The sequence below is a fragment of the Lolium rigidum genome, chromosome 6 (assembly GCF_022539505.1).
Source record: "Lolium rigidum isolate FL_2022 chromosome 6, APGP_CSIRO_Lrig_0.1, whole genome shotgun sequence".
NCBI lineage: Eukaryota > Viridiplantae > Streptophyta > Magnoliopsida > Poales > Poaceae > Lolium > Lolium rigidum.
The window spans coordinates 48,672,338-48,690,624 of record NC_061513.1 but is presented as its reverse complement, the minus strand read 5'-3'; the positions used below and the strand labels follow the sequence as shown (position 1 = coordinate 48,690,624).

Sequence of the window (18,287 nt, the reverse complement as noted above, 5' to 3'; positions counted from 1 at the left end):
GTTGATGATCCGCGTACTGAGTTACGATGATTCGGGGTTATCCTCGACGGATGTAATCAAAAGTTGTGGCACAAGAGTACAACCTCTGCAGAGTGTTAAACCTATTCGAATAGCCGTGTCCACGGTTACGGACGATTGGAAAGGCCATACTGTTCCGTTGTCAGAACTTTTGTCTTAAAAGGGAATGGTGAATTGAAAGGTGATTTGACTTGAATCACAATTGAATTGTGGGAATGACACTAATGTTCCCACTTGAGTTAGTTAGCTAAAATGAGGAGTCTTTACTAAATATTTATGAACTAAACTTGGCTTTACGCAAATAAACCTAGAGCTTAGCACCCCTTATTAAGTTGTTAAGCATTTTACATTAGTATTAGTTTGCGAGTACTTTAAAGTACTCATGGCTGTGTCCCTGGCTATTCAAATGCCAGACTATGAAGAGGAGCCACAGTATCAGGACGACGGACAACAGGACGTCTACGATAACTAGGAGCATCTTCTAACGTCAAGCGTTGCCTGTGGAATAGATAGTCCACTACTACTTCGCTTCCGCTACTTATTTGTGTTGTTGAACAATCTATTTGTGTAATATTGGATCATGTGATCCATTGTTGTAAGACAAGTATGTGTTGTAATAAATGATGACTCTATGCTACTTAACTATTATGTCTCGCAAAAACAATCTTCCTGGGATTGCGATGTATGATATAATAGGCATCTGGACTTAAAAATCCGGGTGTTGACAGCAACCCTCAGCCAACCAAGCACCGACGAGGCCGAGGCGAGGGAGGGAGAGGAGGGCCGCGCCGCCAGGATCCTGGGCCATCCCCCCAGCGTGAGGCTTGCCTCCATACCGCCGCATCAAGGGACCCGCGAGAAGATCCCCGCCGCCCCCATCACCGGCTACGCGAGGCTTCACCGGCGGCAGCCTCAGGGGACGGCGAGGAGAGGGGGGGGGAAGCGGCGGCGGGGGGCATGAGCACCATTCTTGTAGGGGAGAGAGGGACCTGCGCACGCACTGGAATCACTGGATACTGAGCAGATGGACTTTAGTGCGTCTTTTGATTCTGCCAAAGATATACATGATCATGTGCCCGTTGGCGACTTCAGTGCTGTGTGCCTGTGTCTACTCCCTAGCTGTGTGTGCTCTCTTAATATGTCTGTCAGGCCAACGCCAACCTCCTTCCATGTCTTCTCCCTTACTGCAGTAGGCCTGTCCCAAACTAGCTAGTCCACCTCGACGACGGACGGACGGAAGCAGGCGATGAAGAGAGAAGCAAGCAAAGCAATGGTTTCCTCTTTGCTCGACACCGAGGCAGCCCAAGCACACAAGGCCGGCGGCGTTGACGGATACACAACGCAGCCACTGCTCAGGCAGTAGACACAGGTACTTGGCTACCTATATTTTGGTCCAACGCCGTGATACATATCACCATGTACCGATGTGTGAGTGTCAATATTTTCTTTGTCGATCTGGTGCTTGTTGTTAATCTCGTGATGCATGCACGCATTTCTGGGTCAAATTTAGCTAGAAAATGCGTCGGTCCGCTCGGACTTGTTTTGTACGTCCTTTTATTCGTGGGACCAAAATATACAACATCGGTCTATTTTGGTTCGCATCTTCCCTGCTTTTCGAAGCCAGTGATGGCGACGCCTGAGGGTGCCGTTTCCTCTCTAGCGTCATCGAGGAGTTTTGGCACCTCTCTCGCCTAGGGTCTCATTTCCCAGGTGAAAACCTTAAATCTGGCTTGCCATATTGGGTGACGGCGTCTTCGACGTTGTACCCTCCATGAAGGCGTCGTCTTGGAACTTGAGTTTGTGCCGTAGTTCTTCCTTGTGGATCTTGGCATTAGCCACATAGGAGGCGTCCTGCGAATCTGCGATACAAGTGGCGTGCCGGCCTCTCGAGTGGTATCACGGTGGCTTCTGCAATGAGGATCTTTCTCGGATAGAGGGAGCAAGCCTCTGGATGAGCAGTGGTGTGCTAGCCTTTGTGGTCGATGGCGGGCTGCTGAAGACTGCTTGCAAGTCAGTTGAGGTTGCTGGGAGGTAGCCGATGCGCCGATGGCGTACCCAGATTTGGGCCGAGGGCGGAGCAGCAGCTGAGTCGTGGGCTCGCATGATTTGGGTGGTACTTGTCTTGGCTGCGGCTGGCAGGTTCTTGTTAATTTCAACATTGCACAAGCATTACGACTTTCATCGGTAAGGATTCTGTTTTGCGGAGGAGCTTACTCTACAACATCTTGGAGGAACACTTGACGGATTTTGGCCGTTTTGTTACAGTCTTGTTTTGAGTGTTGGGTGTTTAATGTGGTTGTTTTGTTCTTTTCTTAGGCATCTAATGCAAACTCCTTTTTCTATCGATGAATTGAAACACACTGCTTTTGTGGTTTTGCGAAAAAAGCTGCTTTTTCTATACTGTATGCGTGTGCTCTCTTAATGTGTCTGTCCAGGCCAACGCCAACCCCCTTCCATATCTTCTCCCTAGGTCTGTCCAAACTACTGATGGCCTTGCGTGACTTCACTGCTTTGTCTACTCCCTAGCAGGGCGGCGTCGAAGCCCATCAGTAATTCGCTAGCTAGCTAGAACACCTCGACGACGGACGGACGCAGGTGAGGAACGGAGAAGCAAGCAAAGCAATGGCTTCCTCTTCGCTCGACATCGAGGCAGCCCAAGCGCACAAGGACGGCGGCGATGGCGGATACACAACCGCAGCCACTGCTCACGCGGTAGACACAGGTAGCCGCATACATGATCAATCAAGAAGCATGCATTTCTTTTGGTCCAACGCCGTGATACACATCACCATGTCTCTGCTTCTTGTTAATTTCGTGATGCACGCATGTGGCAGATTCATGGCAGCAGGTCGGGCTGCTGCTGGTGACGGGGTTCAACTGCGGCTACGTGCTCAGCTTCTCCAACCTGATGATGGTGCCGCTGGGGTGGTGGTGGGGCGCCGCCTGCCTGCTCCTCGTCGCCGGCGCCGCCTGGTACGCAAACTGGCTCCTCGCCGGACTCCATCTCGTCGACGGCCACAGGTTCATCCGCTACAGGGACCTCATGGGCAGCGTTTTCGGTACGTACGCATTACGCAACACGCACGTCACGTTCCTCGGTCGAGTTTCAATAGCTCCATCGTTTCTCCCCCGGCCCAGTCAGATGACTGTGTTTGTTGTAGCCTTGTAGGAGATATATAGCTGCAAAACGATAGGCTGGTTTCTTTTCGATAAAATAGGCCTTGTTTCAGATGACTGTGTTTGGAACGCAGGATTTTCACACGATAATTGTAGGAATCGACAATCCTCTGGAATGGGTACTGTATAGCCGTTTGCAACGCAGGATTCACTTGTAGGAATATTACAAAAACGTTTCCTTGATTTCATAGGAAAAGTACACAGGAAAGAAAACATTGGCTCCGACATGTTTTTGTTTTTCCTGTGCAAAGAGCGAAGCAATGTCATCACGCGGAGATGTTGGGTGGTTCTTTCGCCGGCCACCTAGCTAGCCATTGTCGCATGTCTCTTCCAAGCCTTCTCTTACTTTTCCAACGCAACAAGTGGGTGCTCCCGGGCTGTATACACGTGATCGGCTACTCTGTAAACTGCAACGGCGGAGACTGGTTCAAATCTCACCCCTACTCCGGCTCTCTGCCATGGACTCAGCCATGGTGGAAGTGGACTAGCTTGAAGCTGGAGGTCAGCTAGCTGCCACCTCTGACCAAATGCCCTTGTGTTTCACTAATTAAGCAGATGCGATGTACTTCTTTTTTTGGAAAAAAAAAGAACCTCAGTCACGAACGTTCGTGTGTTTTTCCTAAGCTCATCAAAGGCCATCGTAGGAATTTTACCCTATGTTTTCCATTCCATAGTTTTGCATGTGCATTCCTGTCCTGTTCGTATGATTTTCCCTGCACTCTCCCTATCATGCATCAGGCCAATTCAATGCCTGATATACGGAGTAGCAGCATGAATTGGTAGATGGAGGAAATTAATGCCTGATGTAGCATGAGAATGGAATCCTTGCACAAAAAAGGAAACGAGAGAGTATCTTGTGTCAGGAAGGAAAGTAGTAACAAAAATACATTTTGCATCAATGTAAGACACTAATCGAGAAGCGTTGATCACTTATAATTACACTGGCAAATCTGCTGAATTTGGTACATGAGGTTTATCTAGCTTGTCCGGACGAACCATAACGGAGCTTTCCAGACTAGATGACGGGAAATGCAGGCTGACGGGTGTTGTTTATGCTATTACTGTGTTCTTGTGAAGGGAGAAAAATGTACTACATCACCTGGTTCCTGCAGTTCGCCACCCTGCTCCTGGTGAGCATGGGCTTCATTTTACTTGGTGGAAGAGCTCTCAAGGTATGATATGTGAATTACTTTAGTGCAGTTAGTCGATTATGATAGTGAATTTATCCAATATTCCCGGATAACTTGGCATGCGTGCAAATGCTTTTTGACCAGGCAATCAGCGCCGAGTTCATGGGCGACTCCACTCCGAGGCTGCAGTGGTTCATCGCAGCGGCGGGCGCCGTGTACTTGGTCTTCGCCTACTTCGTGCCGACGCTGTCCGCCATGAGGAACTGGCTCGCCACCTCCGCCGCGCTCACCGTGACCTTCGACGTCGCCCTCCTGGCCGTGCTCGTCAAAGACGGTACTGACCATGCATCCTTTTGTTCCTGTCGTGCTATTACCTAGGCTGCTATTACTAGCACGTTGGGTAACAGAAAGCGATATATATAGCACGTTGGGTAACAGAAATCTGAACTGATCGAGTTTGCAACAATAATTGTTTGTACGTACTGTACGTGCATAGGGAGATCGAGCAAGCACACGGACTACAGTACCCACGGGACCCAGCTGGAGAAGGTGTTCAGCGCACTGGGCGCCGTCGCTGCTACCCTCGTCTGCAACAGCTCCGGGCTGCTCCCCGAGATACAGGTAGGGTAGGGAATACATGTGGAACTTCGCGGTTTTGGTGCCATGTTCATCTAATGATGTGATGTGATGTGTCGTCGTGGTTTTGGTTCGCAAAACAAAAACAAGTCGACGCTGCGGAAGCCGTCGGTGTCCAACATGAGGCGGGCGCTGGCGCTGCAGTACACGGTGGGGGCGGCGGCCTACTACGGGATCACCGTGGCCGGCTACTGGGCGTACGGCGCCGCCGCGTCGGAGTACCTACCCAACCAGATCGGCGGGCCGCGTTGGACCTCCGTGCTCATCAACGCCGCCGCCTTCCTCCAGAGCATCGTCTCGCAGCACGTACGTCGTCAGTCGTCTGTCGTTGTAACCATCCAAAATCACAACGTTGTTAACTTGTTAACATGGCTGCGTCCAGATGTTCGCGGCGCCGATCCACGAGGCGATGGACACGCGGCTGCAGAGGCTGGACGAGGGCATGTTCTCGCGCCACAACATGGCGCGCCGCCTCGTCGCCAGGGGAGTCCTCTTCAGCGTCAACGTCTTCGTCACAGCGCTCTTCCCCTTCATGGGCGACTTCGTCAATCTCTTCGGCTCATTCGCGCTCTTCCCGCTCACCTTCATCTTCCCCAGCATGATGGTCCTCAAGGTGACCTCATTTTGCAGCAAGCGACGTACTTCATATGCATGCCAGGGTGACGGTGTGGATGCAAAATTTTAACAAAGGTCGATCTTGTTATGCAGATCAAAGGTCGATGTGACGGGAGATGGCACAGGCTCTGGCACTGGGGTATCATCGCCGTCGCCTCCGTTCTCGGAATTGCGACATCCGCCGCAGCTGTCCGTCTCATCGCGCACAACATCAGCGTGTACCGTTTCTTCGCCGACGTGTAAAAGACGCACGGGGTGTGTCCAACTCTCGCTCGCTGCTACTCTTAATTTATCGGACCTATTTAATTCCCTTTCAATGTAGAACTAACTTATACTTCTTGATCGCCCGATTTAATATGTAATTCATATGTAATTTCGACCTAGAGCTAACTTAATTCATGGTTGATATAGAACTATCAAAAGTATAAATTTATCTCTGCACAAAAGTACATATGCGCCTCCATGCCTGAAATGAAAACGGTTTACCTAGTTCTCAATCGAGTCCTCATGTTCCCGCTTGACTCAATGAAAGATGTTGCAGGTGTTCTTATTGGCTCTTTGGCCTCAGCAGATATGCAATTCGTTTTGGAGAAGCAAGCCGAGTTATTTTAGGAGGCCATCCATCCTCTCCACGAAGTTGTTGATTTCTTGCATAGCAGGTGGCTAGCGTTTGGGGGCTTTATGGAACGGGCAGAAACTGTGTTGGGTAGCCTGTTGACCCTTTGGTTCTGCCTGATGTTAGCAAAGTGGACGCAAGCGGAGCGGGCCTTTATAGATGTTTCTCTCCGTGCGCTAGGGCAGGCTCGACGGTCACGGCTACGGTCATGCGGATCATTCCTGAGCTCCTGGAGTCGTGTGGTGATGTGGTGATACCTCCTTCCGTCGACAAAGTAAGGTCAGACTCGCACGAGATCTCGGAGGTGGCTTCTTCACCGGGTTCGACACTTGGCTTTGAGAGGAGTGGTGTTGTTGACGTTGATGTCTCTTTTTCGCTTGAGTCTGATAGGCAAGTGGTTACTATTGGTGTTGGGTTGCTAAGTCTAGTATGTTGGCAGCGGTTCCCGGAGCTGTCATCGCTAGAGAGGTTTGCGATTTTCTCGCCACTTTGATTGCTGCATACCCCAGATCCGCAGTGGTTTGATGGGTGCCTTCCAATGTCTTGGGTTGTCTTCGTCAACGCGGTGTTTGTGTGTCGTGTTTGGAGTGTTTGTTCATGTCGCTTTGTGGTTCTAGGTGTTGGCTAGAGTGGGTGTGGCCCTGTTGTTTCGGGTCTTTGCTAGGCTTGGATGTGGGTGTGTGGGTTTGACCGTGTTGTTGTGTTGTTTTACGTTTTCATCCAATTTTTTCATAAAAACTGGACACTCTCTTCTTAATTAATGGAGCTTTTGCCTAAAAAGATTTGCATCTCCGTAGTTTGTATGTTTTTAAGTTGCAAGTTAGATTACAATTGGGAATTCTTAGTCACAAGTTAAGTTGGAATTGAAATTTTTTAGTATCAAGTGGGCTGCAACTAAAATTTATCAGTTAAGTTCAACTAAGATTTTTCCAATTCCAAATCAAGTTACAACTAACAAAATTTAAATATGAGAGTGACGGTCACTTGACTAAGTTCTTAGTCAATTGAGAATTAGTCACACCCAAATGAAAAATAGTATAGCAGGGCACGATGGCATTGTACAAAATTAAGCAATTAGCGCTCCATTGGATTTGCAATGAACATGAATAAAAAATGTTAATTTCAGTTTTTTGAAACTGCAGATTTGTACAAGCACATTCAAGAACAAACAAATCCCGGGTCAAACGGCAAAGGGAGGAACGAATTCTCTAAACCTGATGTCAGATATCCGGTCAAAAACAAACCCTTATGTACACACGTTGCAAGCACCATACACTATTGTTGGATCCATCGGCAGATTTCTCTTCTTTTTTTAGGATCTTTTCGCATGCATTTCTCCTTGGAAAGTCCTGCAATCTAGTTCTCATAAAAGCTTGAGTTCGGATCATCTTGGTTGGGTATTAATACTCAGAGAGACATCCCCTGCAACCATCTTGGAAGGTGTATCACCCGGCTCTGCAAGATGCAGTGCAGACCACTGTGCCTGACTTGAAGGCTTGGATTGCGCTCGGAGCTTGTTGCAATTCATCACCATTATGGTCTCCCTCCATTATTGCCACCCACTCACAATGATCCAAAACCAGCACTAGCTAATATAGCTTTATTCTTGTGGAGATTGGAGTACGACATATTGGACATGATTGCAGTGTCTGCCCACACTCACAGCAGGTCTGGAAAGTAAACACCTTGTTAGAAAGGGTGATGATGAATATTACTGCCGTTTCAACACACGCCCAATAACAAAACATGATATCCCAAGAATCAAAAACAATTCAGTACTACCTCCCTTCCATATTAAGGGTCACAAATTTATCTAGATTCATATGTATCTACACACTAAAACACTATATACATGTGTATCTAGACAAATCTGCGACACTTAAATAGGAGTACTAATCTACTGAGGGACCAAGAGTGCATGATGTCTCACCTGGTGTCCACAGCCAAAAGCCATGTCTTTCGGGTTCACAAGGCAGATAGGGCAAACCTGCAGATGAATCAACGTTAGGAAGACACTCAAAACTGCAACTTTCTGCCTACAGAAACAGGAAATTAAGAAACAAACAAATATAAGCATTCATGGCATATGAAAGTTTACCTGATTGTCATAAGCAGAAGAAGGTGCAGCAGGGGCTGCAGTATGTGCAGTTTCATAAGGAGGATAAGATGATGAGGTGGTTGGTTTACTAAAGCTTTTCGCTCCATATGAATAAGCATCATGGCTTCCAGCGGGGGGAGGTAGAGGAACCCTTACTGGAGCCTTCAAAGAGCGACGGCTGTTTGACACATAGATAGAAGTCAGTACATATTTCAGAATGAATAAACAATCAGTGAAGCAAGCTTTTATAGTACACAAAGGGGAGGGGGTGGGGCAGCATACCCTAAGATTCCCAACTCCACAGTTGCTTTGTACTGTTGCGGTATCTCCATTAAAGCTGAAAGAGCAAATGCTGCCTCTTTTCTTGATTGTGGCATGTTTTTGGACATTATCTCCGAAAAATTCACAAACTGGAGAAGCAACAGATTTCAATGTTAGAACACCGTCAAATAAGTCCATTTAAAAGGGGGAAATGGCGACAATCATATCAGATCCGTATGATTACGATCTTCAGTGACTTACTTGAAAATTGTCAAAAGCCCGGGCAGGAATGTTATCATCAAATTCCTTCATCATGTCCCAGGGGCCATCACCAACCCCTACTAATACAATAGATAACGGCAATTCACTGCATACAAAAAATAAAGGAAGCAATGAGCAACATACATGACACAGGGGGGCAGATAATTCAGTCAGCATCATGACACAACTAGTTCCTTGCAAGAAGTACAGTCAAGATGCACACCAGCATGTACATATCAAAACAGTATGACAGGGGCACTTAAGAATGACAAACCTGGCCCTCACAATGGCATCAACAGTCTTTTGCTCTTGCGCACTCAGCTGCCCAGATGCAGTATCTACACTCCTTGTAACCTACATTTGTATACCAGTTAGTAACGGAATATAAAGGAAGTATCAAGTTCTGAGGGTCATACTGCATGCATACTATTTCGGAAATGACAACCACAAATAGGAACTGTTTGATCAAGAGTGAAAGATCCCTTAGAGATTACAGGGTCCAAATTTCAGGCTAAAAAGGAAGGATTATCCCGTGAAGATGGGCTAGATGTTGCAAAATATAAAAATCGAGTGTGTAATCTTAACAAAATTATGGAAAAATTTCCGGACATAAACAAATGCTTTTGATCTTGAAAATCAAAATGGCTACAAAAATTCTACCAAAACGTCTTATAATTTGGAACAGAAGAAGTACCATATATCTGATAATTTTAAAATCTTTGGAAATGACAACAGTCAATTTTCATGGAAATATACGCCATGTAACCCATTTAATAAAATAGTTTACCAGAAAATAAAGACAGTACAAACGATGTGCAATATGAAAGATATTAGGTTTAAAACATGCCACAAGTCACCCTTCGAATTTAATAATTTATGTACACAGCATGTGCAAGTAAGGATCAGAACAGTTAACTCATAACATGATCATAGAAAAACATAGTTTCTGCATAAAAGCTCCCCATCCAGATATGCATACAACTATACTACAAGTCATGACATGTCTATCTACATTAACCATGTCCACATGACCAGTGCCCAGACTCACCAACTGCACAAATGCATTCACCATTAGAGCAAAGTGTAAAGTGTTAATGTAGTACCTGCCCGTCAGCAATTATCAACAGAACATGGTATTGCCCGCCACTTTGCTCCACAATGGTCATGGCCATCTCAATAATCGGTGCAAAGGATGTCGGTCCTGTTAAAGCCAACATTAACACTCAGAATTAACACATATACATACACAGAACCTACTTTAAAGACAACAGTTTAACTTACCAGCTAAGCGCAAATGTGGAACTAGTTCCCTGTATCGCTCGAGAGCTTCTGAGAATCCATTGCAAGGTCTCTCATCAGGATAAAAACAGAAGACGTCTTGGTCATGTGTTGATGCTGAAAAAGGCAAACAGTTGCTTGACGGTTCAGGCAAATTATAGTACTTGTGAAAAGAAAAACAATCAACTATCACACGGTCTTTACCATCTCCAAATCCGAAGCAGGGAATCAAGTTATCTTCGTCGAATTTCGACAATGTCTGCCCAAGAATGGAGATTCCTTGTTCATAAGGATTTGGTACACTGCTAATGTGGTGTAAACTACGCCCATGGAAGGAGAATTTGCCTGATAAAGGGCGCACATCATTAGCATCAGGAGCAGTGGAACTGTTTACTGGGTGAACGGGGAGAGTAAGGTGGTTCAGGAGCACTAACCTGTCCATTCGTTGCTCTTGGTGAAATCAATACCTACGATAAGATTCGAAGACTCGAGTCCAGCTTGAGCCAGAGCATCGGTAACCTGCAAACCAAAATTATCGATTCTCAACAGTCCAGTTCAGGGGAATAGCAGTTACACGATTATACTCGGTCGTTTGCTTATGCGCTTGACACTCGATACTGATGCATATGGCAGTGAAGCCAGTATACAGAAAGAATGTCAGAATCTAACGGAAGTTGGTGAGCAGATTTTTCACTAGTTGTAGCAACAAACTTGATGGCACATTCACATACTTAGAAAACATTTAATCAGAGAAGTGAAACAGTCGGACTAACTGTCCCCCTGTCAGAATATTGAGGCATCAACTGGACACATTTGGCAACTTGAGCATTGCAGAACATGACCCGGTAGATTGTTGCCTCCCCACTCATACCCATATCCTATCCTCTTTGAGAGGGCGACCGAGCAACACCTACCCACCAACTAGAGCCAGTTGCCAACCACGCAATAAACATTTTCAACTAATTGCTTGATGTAACGGGTTGTGAACAACCACCAGGCCATCTATTTCCGGGTGCGCGCATGAATCTTTCAGCGGCAGTGATTGACGGTTGACCAGCAGTTCAGATTGCTACTGCTCCAACCGGTTGACCGATTACGGAGCATACCGAACGAACCCTCTCTAGGAATCTGAAATGTCAGCGGATTGGCCGGCTAGGACGCGCGAATCGCCGATGCAGCCATCCTAAGTCGGGGGAGGGTAGAAGATCTATCTACGCGCGCGCGTACAGACGACGAGCGCATGGATTCGCGGCGGTGGTGGTGGAGCAACGAACAATCCAATCTCGATTTCGAAACTGCTAGTGGCGCGCGGGCGTACCTGTTCGACGGACTGGAAGTCGTCGGCGATCCGCGAGTAGCGCCGGTCGAGGGTCCGAGGCTTGGATGCCCCTCCTCCCCGCGCGGCCGGCGGCGCGGCGACGGGCGCGGGCTGGTAGGCCGGGTAGGGCGCGGCGTACCCGCCCTGCTGCGGCGGGGGCGCGCCGTACGGGTATGATGCCCCCTGCGCGTCGCCGTAGGGCTGGTACGGCGGGGGGTACTGCGGCGGCGCCGGCTGCTGGAAGGAGCCCGAGTGGGCGTACCTGCCGCGGCCGCTCCCGTCCCGCGACTCGCTCCTGGACTGGCTCCCTCCCATGGCTCCTCTGTCTCTCTCTCGCTAGAGGTCAACTGGACAAGGGTGTGTGTATATCCGCGCGCCTGGCTCAGGCGGTGGCTGCTGTAGCGACGGCGGCGGGGCGGCGACGACCGGGTGGGGTGGGGAATGAAGGAAGCAACCGCGGCGGCGCCTAGGGAAGAGTTTGCTTGGCGAGTCTGTCACCGAGGAGCCTTCCGGTGTGCTTCGTTCCGCAGCCTGCTCGTGCTCGGTTCGTCGTGTTGTACTGTTCGCGTTGGCCGGTAGTTGGGCGCGGTCTTGATTTCGCGTCGTGACTTTCTTGCGACGATGGAGGGAGAAGTAGTGGTATCACGGGGTTGGAATCGAAAGGGATGATGCGGTGGGAGTATATATCATCCAGCGGGTGGGTCGTGCGCCGCACATCGACCTCGCATGTCACGTGCACGGAAACTCATCTCGCGCTTGCGCGCGCCTGCGTGGAATCTTCGCGCCTTTGCCTCCCAAAAAGGAAGAAGGCTTTCCAGATGGATTCTCAAGATAGGCAACCTGAGAGAATCTCCGGTCGCGCCGCCTCAAAGCTATTTGAGGCGTGCAGGATAAAAAAATGTTTTTAGCCCCCCTTAAACTCGATTTTTGTCCGGTGCAACCCGATACGGTGTCCGGCGCCTCAAGCCCGTCCCCGCTACACAGGGGACACTCCGGAAACGCCGGACACAACGAAAAGCGAGAGGCGTGGCGGAACCGACGCGTCAACGGCACAGGAAAAATTCGTCCACCGCTCCCGCCTAATCGCGCCTCTCCCGCCACATCGCGCCTCTCCCGCCGCGCATTTCTGCCATCCCAACACATTTGACCTATCCCGCCGATTCATTTATCCCTCCCGCCGTCGCTACGCTGTTCCTCCCGCCTCCACCCTCTCCCCATCCATGGCGCCGCCGACTGCCCCCAAAAAAATGGCCAAGAAAGCGGCCAAGAAGCCGCCGAGCAATGAGACGAAACGGGCGAAGGCGCCCTTCGCGAAGCCGCGGAAGGCGCCGGCTCCGAAGAAGAAGCCGGAAGGCTGGACCGATGATCAGTGGCATCAAGACTGTCTACACCGGTAGGTCGCCCTATTGGCAACAAGGCTGGCAAGGCCGCCTTGGCCGACGCTGCGTCGTCCGAGAAGACTGATACGTCTCCGACGTATCGATAATTTCTTATGTTCCATGCCACATTATTATGATATCTACATGTTTTATGCATACTTTATGTCATATTTATGCGTTTTCCGGAACTAACCTATTGACGAGATGCCGAAGGGCCAGCTGTTGTTTTCTGCTGTTTTTGGTTTCAGAAATCCTAGTAAGGAAATATTCTCGGAATCGGACGAAATCAACGTCCAGCATCTTAGGATTGCATGAAGCTTCCAGAACACCCGAGAGCCGCCAGAGAGGGGCCACAGGAGGCCCACACGTGGTGGCGGCGCGGCCAGGGGGGGCGCCGCCCTAGTGTCTGGTGGCCCCAGACCCCTTCTGACGCCGCCTCTTCGCCTATAAGAAGCCCCTCGACCTAAATCTTCGAGACGGAAAAGCCACGGTACGAGAAACCTTCCAGAGCCGCCGCCATCGCGAAGCCAAGATCTGGGGGACAGGAGTCTCTGTTCCGGCACGCCGCCGGGCGGGGAAGTGCCCCGGAAGGCTCCTCCATCGATACCACCGCCATCTTCATCAACGCTGCTGTCTCCCATGAGGAGGGAGTAGTTCTCCATCGAGGCTAAGGGCTGTACCGGTAGCTATGTGGTTCATCTCTCTCCTATGTACTTCAATACAATAATCTCATGAGCTGCCTTACATGATTGAGATTCATATGATGATGCTTGTAATCTAGATGTCATTATGCTAGTCAAGTGGATTTTACTTATGTGATCTCCGGAGACTCCTTGTCCCACGTGTGTAAAGGTGACAGTGTGTGCACCGTGTGGGTCTCTTAGGCTATATTTCACGAGAATACTTATTCACTTGTTATGAATGGCATAGTGAAGTGCTTATTTATATCTCTTTATGATTGCAATGTGTTTTGTATCACAATTTATACTGTGTGCTACTCTAGTGATGTTATTAAAGTAGTTTATTCCTCCTGCACGGTGTAATGGTGACGAGTGTGTGCATCGTGTAGTACTTGGCGTAGGCTATGATTGTGATCTCTTGTAGATTATGAAGTTAACTATTGCTATGATGGTATTGATGTGATCTATGCCTCCTTTCGTAGCGTGAAGGTGACGAGTGTGCATGCTATGTTAGTACTTGGTTTGATTATGTTGATCCGTCGTGCACTCTAAGGTTATTTAAATATGAACATCGAATATTGTGGAGCTTGTTAACTCCGGCATTGAGGGTTCGTGTAATCCTACACGTTAGTGGTGTTCATCATCCAACAAGAGAGTGTAGAGTCTAGCATTTATCTATTTATTTTGTTATGTGATCAATGTTGAGAGTGTCCACTAGTGAAAGTATGATCCCTAGGCCTTGTTCCTAAATATCGCTATCGCTGCTTGTTTACCGTGTTACTCGCATCTCTATCTTCCTGCAATATTACCACCATCAACCACACGCCAGTTCTGGGCAAAGCACTTTTCTGGTGCTGTTACTACTGCTTATATTTATTCATACCACCTGTATTTCACTATCTCTTCGCCGAACTAGTGCACGTATTAGGTGTGTTGGAGACACAAGAGACTTCTTGCTTTGTGGTTGCAGGGTTGCATGAGAGGGATATCTTTGACCTCTTCCTCCCTGAGTTCGATAAACCTTGGGTGATCCACTTAAGGGAAACTTGCTGCTGTTCTACAAACCTCTGCTCTTGGAGGCCCAACACTGTCTACAAGAATAGAAGCACTCGTAGACATCAAGCACTTTTCTGGCGCCGTTGCCGGGGAGGAAAGGTAAAAGGTACTCACACTCCGGATCTCGGCTACTAAGCACTTTACCGGCACCGTTGTAAGTACTCGAAGCTATTTTCTTTAGATCCTGCAATTGCATCCTTTTGTTTCTTGTTTACACTAGTTTGGCATAATGGACAACAATGAGCTTCTTATTCTATTTCCTGATTTAAGACATGGATGGTTTGATGCGAAAATTAAAAAACCCATGGAACATATTAGTATGAACACTTTGAATACCATTGTTGCTAATGATATAGAAAGTTCTAAGCTTGGGGAAGCTGGTTCGATGAGCATGATCTTTTTAGTCCCCCAAGCATTGAGGAGAAAATTTACTTTGATGATACTTTGCCTCCTATTTATGATGATTATAATGATAGTAGTCTTTTAGTACCGCCTGTTATGGAGGATAAATTTGATTATGATTACAATATGCCTCCTATATTTGATGATGAGAATAATAATGATAGCTACTTTGTTGAATTTGCCCCCACTACAATTAATAAGAATGACTATGCTTATGTTGGGAGTAGTAATAATTTTATGCATGAGACTCATGATAGGAATGTTTCATTTGATAGTTATATTGTTGAGTTTGCTCATGATGCTACTGGATATTATTATGAGAGAGGAAAATATGGTTGTAGAAATTTTCATGTTACTAAAACACCTCTCTTTTTGCTGAAAATCTTGAAGCTGCACTTGTTTTATCTTTCTATGCTTGTTGCATTATGCTTCATGAATTTGTTTATTTACAAGATTCCTTTCCATAGGAAGCATGTTAGGCTTAAATTTGTTTTGAATTTGCCTCTTGATGCTCTCTTTTGCTTCAACTCTTATTTTCTTGCGAGTGCATCATTAAAACTGCTGAGCCCATCTTAATGGCTATAAAGAAAGAACTTCTTGGGAGATAACCCATGTGTTTATTTTACTATAGTAATTTTGTTTTTTATTTTGAGTCTTGGAAGTTGTTACTACTGTAGAAACCTCTCCTTATCTTAGTTTTGTGCATTGTTGTGCCAAGTAAAGTCTTTGATAATAAGGTTCGTACTAGATTTGGATTACTGCGCAGAAACAGATTTTTGCTGTCACGAATCTGGGCCTAATTCTCTGTAGGTAACTCAGAAAATTATGCCAATTTACGTGAGTGATCCACAGATATGTACGCAACTTTCATTCAATTTGAGCATTTTCATTTGAGCAAGTCTGGTGCCTCAGTAAAATTCGTCTTTACGGACTGTTCTTTTTGACAGATTCTGCCTTTTATTTCGCATTGCTTCTTTTGCTATGTTGGATGGATTTCTTTGTTCCATTAACTTCCAGTAGCTTTGAGCAATGTCCGAAGTGTTAAGAATGATTGTGTCACCTCTGAACATGTGAGTTTTTGATTATGCACTAACCCTCTAATGAGTTTGCTTTGAGTTTGGTGTGGAGGAAATTTTCAAGGGTCAAGAGAGGAGGATGATATACTATGATCAAGAAGAGTGAAGAGTCTAAGCTTGTGGATGCCCCCGTGGTTCATCCCTGCATATTTCAAGAAGACTCAAGCGTCTAAGTTTGGGGATGCCCAAGGCATCCCCTTCTTCATCGACAAATTATCAGGTTCCTTCTCTTGAAACTATATTTTTATTCGGTCACATCTTATGTACTTTACTTGGAGCGTCTGTGTGCTTTTATTTTCGTTTTGTTATTTTCATTCTCTGAATAAATACATGCTTGTGTGGGAGAGAGACACGCTCCGCTGGTTCATATGAACACTTGTGTTCTTCGCTTTATCTTTTAATGTTCATGGCGAAGGTTGAAACTGCTTCGTTCATTGTTATTTGGTTGGAAACAGAAAATGCTGCATGTGGTAAATGGTATGATGTCTTGAATAATTTGATACTTGGCAATTGTTGTGCTCATATAGATCATGTTTAAGCTCTTGCATCATGTACTTTGCACCTATTAATGAAGAACTACATAGAGCTTGTTAAAATTTGGTTTGCATGATTAGTTTCTCTAGAGTCTAGATATTTTCTGGTTGAGGTGTTTGAACAACAAGGAGACAATGTAAAGTCTTATAATAGTTACAATATGTTCATATGTGAGCTTTGATGCACCTTTTATATTTGAGTTTGCTTCAAACAACCTTGCTAGCCTAGCCTTGTATTGAGAGGAATTCTTCTCATGCATCCAAATCCTTGAGCCAAAAACTATGCCATTTGTGTCCACCATACCTACCTATCACATGGTATTTCTCTGCCTTCCACAGTAAATTACTTCATGTGCTACCTTTAAACAATTCAAAACTTTATTATCTCTTATTTGTGTCAATGTTTTATAGCTCATGAGGAAGTATGTGGTGTTTTATCTTTCAATCTTGTTGGGCAGCTTTCACCTATGGACTAGTGGCTTCATCCGCTTATCCAATAATTTTGCAAAAAGAGCTGGCGCGGGGTTCCCGACTCCCAATTAATCAACCTTCATTAATAATTCTCTTCACATGTTTTGCTCGATTCATCGGTAAGCAACTTAATTTTGCAAATAGACACTCCTTCATGGTATGTGAATGTTGGAAGGCACCCGAGGATTCGGTTAGCCATGGCTTGTGTAAGCAAAAGGTTGGGAGGAGTGTCAACCATAAATAAAACTAAAATACATGTGTAAACAAAAGAGAAGAGGGATGATCTACCTTGCTGGTAGAGATAACGTCCTTCATGGGAGTGATACGTCTCCGACGTATCGATAATTTCTTATGTTCTATGCCATATTATTGATGATACCTACATGTTTTATGCACACTTTATGTCATATTCGTGCATTTTCTGGAACTAACCTATTAACAAGATGCCGAAGTGCCAGTTCTCGTTTTCGCTGTTTTGGTTTCGAAATCCTAGTAACGAAATATTCTCGGAATTGGACGAAACGAAGACCCGGGGCCTATTTTTCCACGGAGCTTCCGGAAGACCGAAGAACACACGAAGTGGGGCCACGAGGTGGCGACACCACGTGGCGGCGCGGCCCGGGGGGCCCGCGCCGCCTATGGTGTGGCCCCCTCGTCGGCCCCCGACTGCTGCCCTTCCGCCTACTTAAAGCCTCCGTCGCGAAACCCCCGATGCGAAAAACCACGATACGGAAAACCTTGCGAGACGCCGCCGCCGCCGATCCCATCTCGGGGGATTCACGGAGATCTCCTCCGGCACCCTGCCGGAGAGGGGATTCATCTCCCGGAGGACTCTACACCGCCATGGTCGCCTCCGGAGTGATGAGTGAGTAGTTCACCCCTGGACTATGGGTCCATAGCAGTAGCTAGATGGTTGTCTTCTCCTCATTGTGCTTCATTGTTGGATCTTGTGAGCTGCCTAATGAAGGAGATATGCCCTAGAGGCAATAATAAAGTGGTTATTATTTATATCTTTATGTTTATGATAAATGTTTATATATCATGCTAGAATTGTATTAACTGAAACATTAGTACATGTGTGATATGTAGACAAACAAGAAGTCCCTAGTATGCCTCTTAAACTAGCTTGTTGATTAATGGATGATTAGTTTCATAATCATGAACATTGGATGTTATTAATAACAAGGTTATATCATTATATGAATGATGTAATGGACACACCCAATTAAGCGTAGCATAAGATCTCGTCATTAAGTTATTTGCTATTAGCTTTCGATACATA

The 18,287-nt window shown here is 46.6% G+C and overlaps 2 protein-coding genes across 2 annotated transcripts; one reads left to right on the top strand and one right to left on the bottom strand.

Moving 5' to 3' along the window:
- The first annotated feature begins 2,640 nt into the window (after positions 1-2,640).
- Positions 2,641-5,819, top strand: LOC124661403 (probable proline transporter 2). Its single transcript, XM_047199260.1, has 8 exons — positions 2,641-2,740; positions 2,853-3,077; positions 4,273-4,367; positions 4,470-4,659; positions 4,822-4,946; positions 5,052-5,267; positions 5,344-5,574; positions 5,670-5,819. The coding sequence occupies exons 1-8, from the start codon at positions 2,641-2,643 to the stop codon at positions 5,817-5,819; spliced, it is 1,332 nt and encodes a 443-aa protein (XP_047055216.1).
- Positions 5,820-7,300: 1,481 nt separating this feature from the next.
- LOC124660403 (E3 ubiquitin-protein ligase RGLG2-like) lies at positions 7,301-11,738 on the bottom strand. The gene is made up of 11 exons (XM_047198211.1): positions 11,409-11,738; positions 10,525-10,609; positions 10,295-10,435; positions 10,094-10,207; positions 9,916-10,013; positions 9,087-9,166; positions 8,813-8,918; positions 8,573-8,700; positions 8,291-8,468; positions 8,123-8,179; positions 7,301-7,862 (listed from the first exon to the last, which is right to left on the bottom strand). The coding sequence occupies exons 1-11, from the start codon at positions 11,721-11,723 to the stop codon at positions 7,782-7,784; spliced, it is 1,383 nt and encodes a 460-aa protein (XP_047054167.1). The 5' UTR covers positions 11,724-11,738; the 3' UTR covers positions 7,301-7,781.
- Positions 11,739-18,287: the final 6,549 nt, after the last annotated feature.

Excerpts from the sequence above, each read along its gene's own strand:
- LOC124661403 (XM_047199260.1), top strand. The coding sequence starts at position 2,641 with ATGGCTTCCTCTTCGCTCGACATCGAGGCAGCCCAAGCGCACAAGGAC. Across the intron at positions 4,368-4,469 it reads TTGGTGGAAGAGCTCTCAAG|GCAATCAGCGCCGAGTTCAT; the intron begins GTATGATATGTG and ends CTTTTTGACCAG. Across the intron at positions 4,660-4,821 it reads GGCCGTGCTCGTCAAAGACG|GGAGATCGAGCAAGCACACG; the intron begins GTACTGACCATG and ends GTACGTGCATAG.
- LOC124660403 (XM_047198211.1), bottom strand. The coding sequence starts at position 11,723 with ATGGGAGGGAGCCAGTCCAGGAGCGAGTCGCGGGACGGGAGCGGCCGC. Across the intron at positions 10,436-10,524 it reads CAAGAGCAACGAATGGACAG|GCAAATTCTCCTTCCATGGG; the intron begins GTTAGTGCTCCT and ends GCCCTTTATCAG. Across the intron at positions 10,014-10,093 it reads TCCACATTTGCGCTTAGCTG|GACCGACATCCTTTGCACCG; the intron begins GTAAGTTAAACT and ends TGGCTTTAACAG.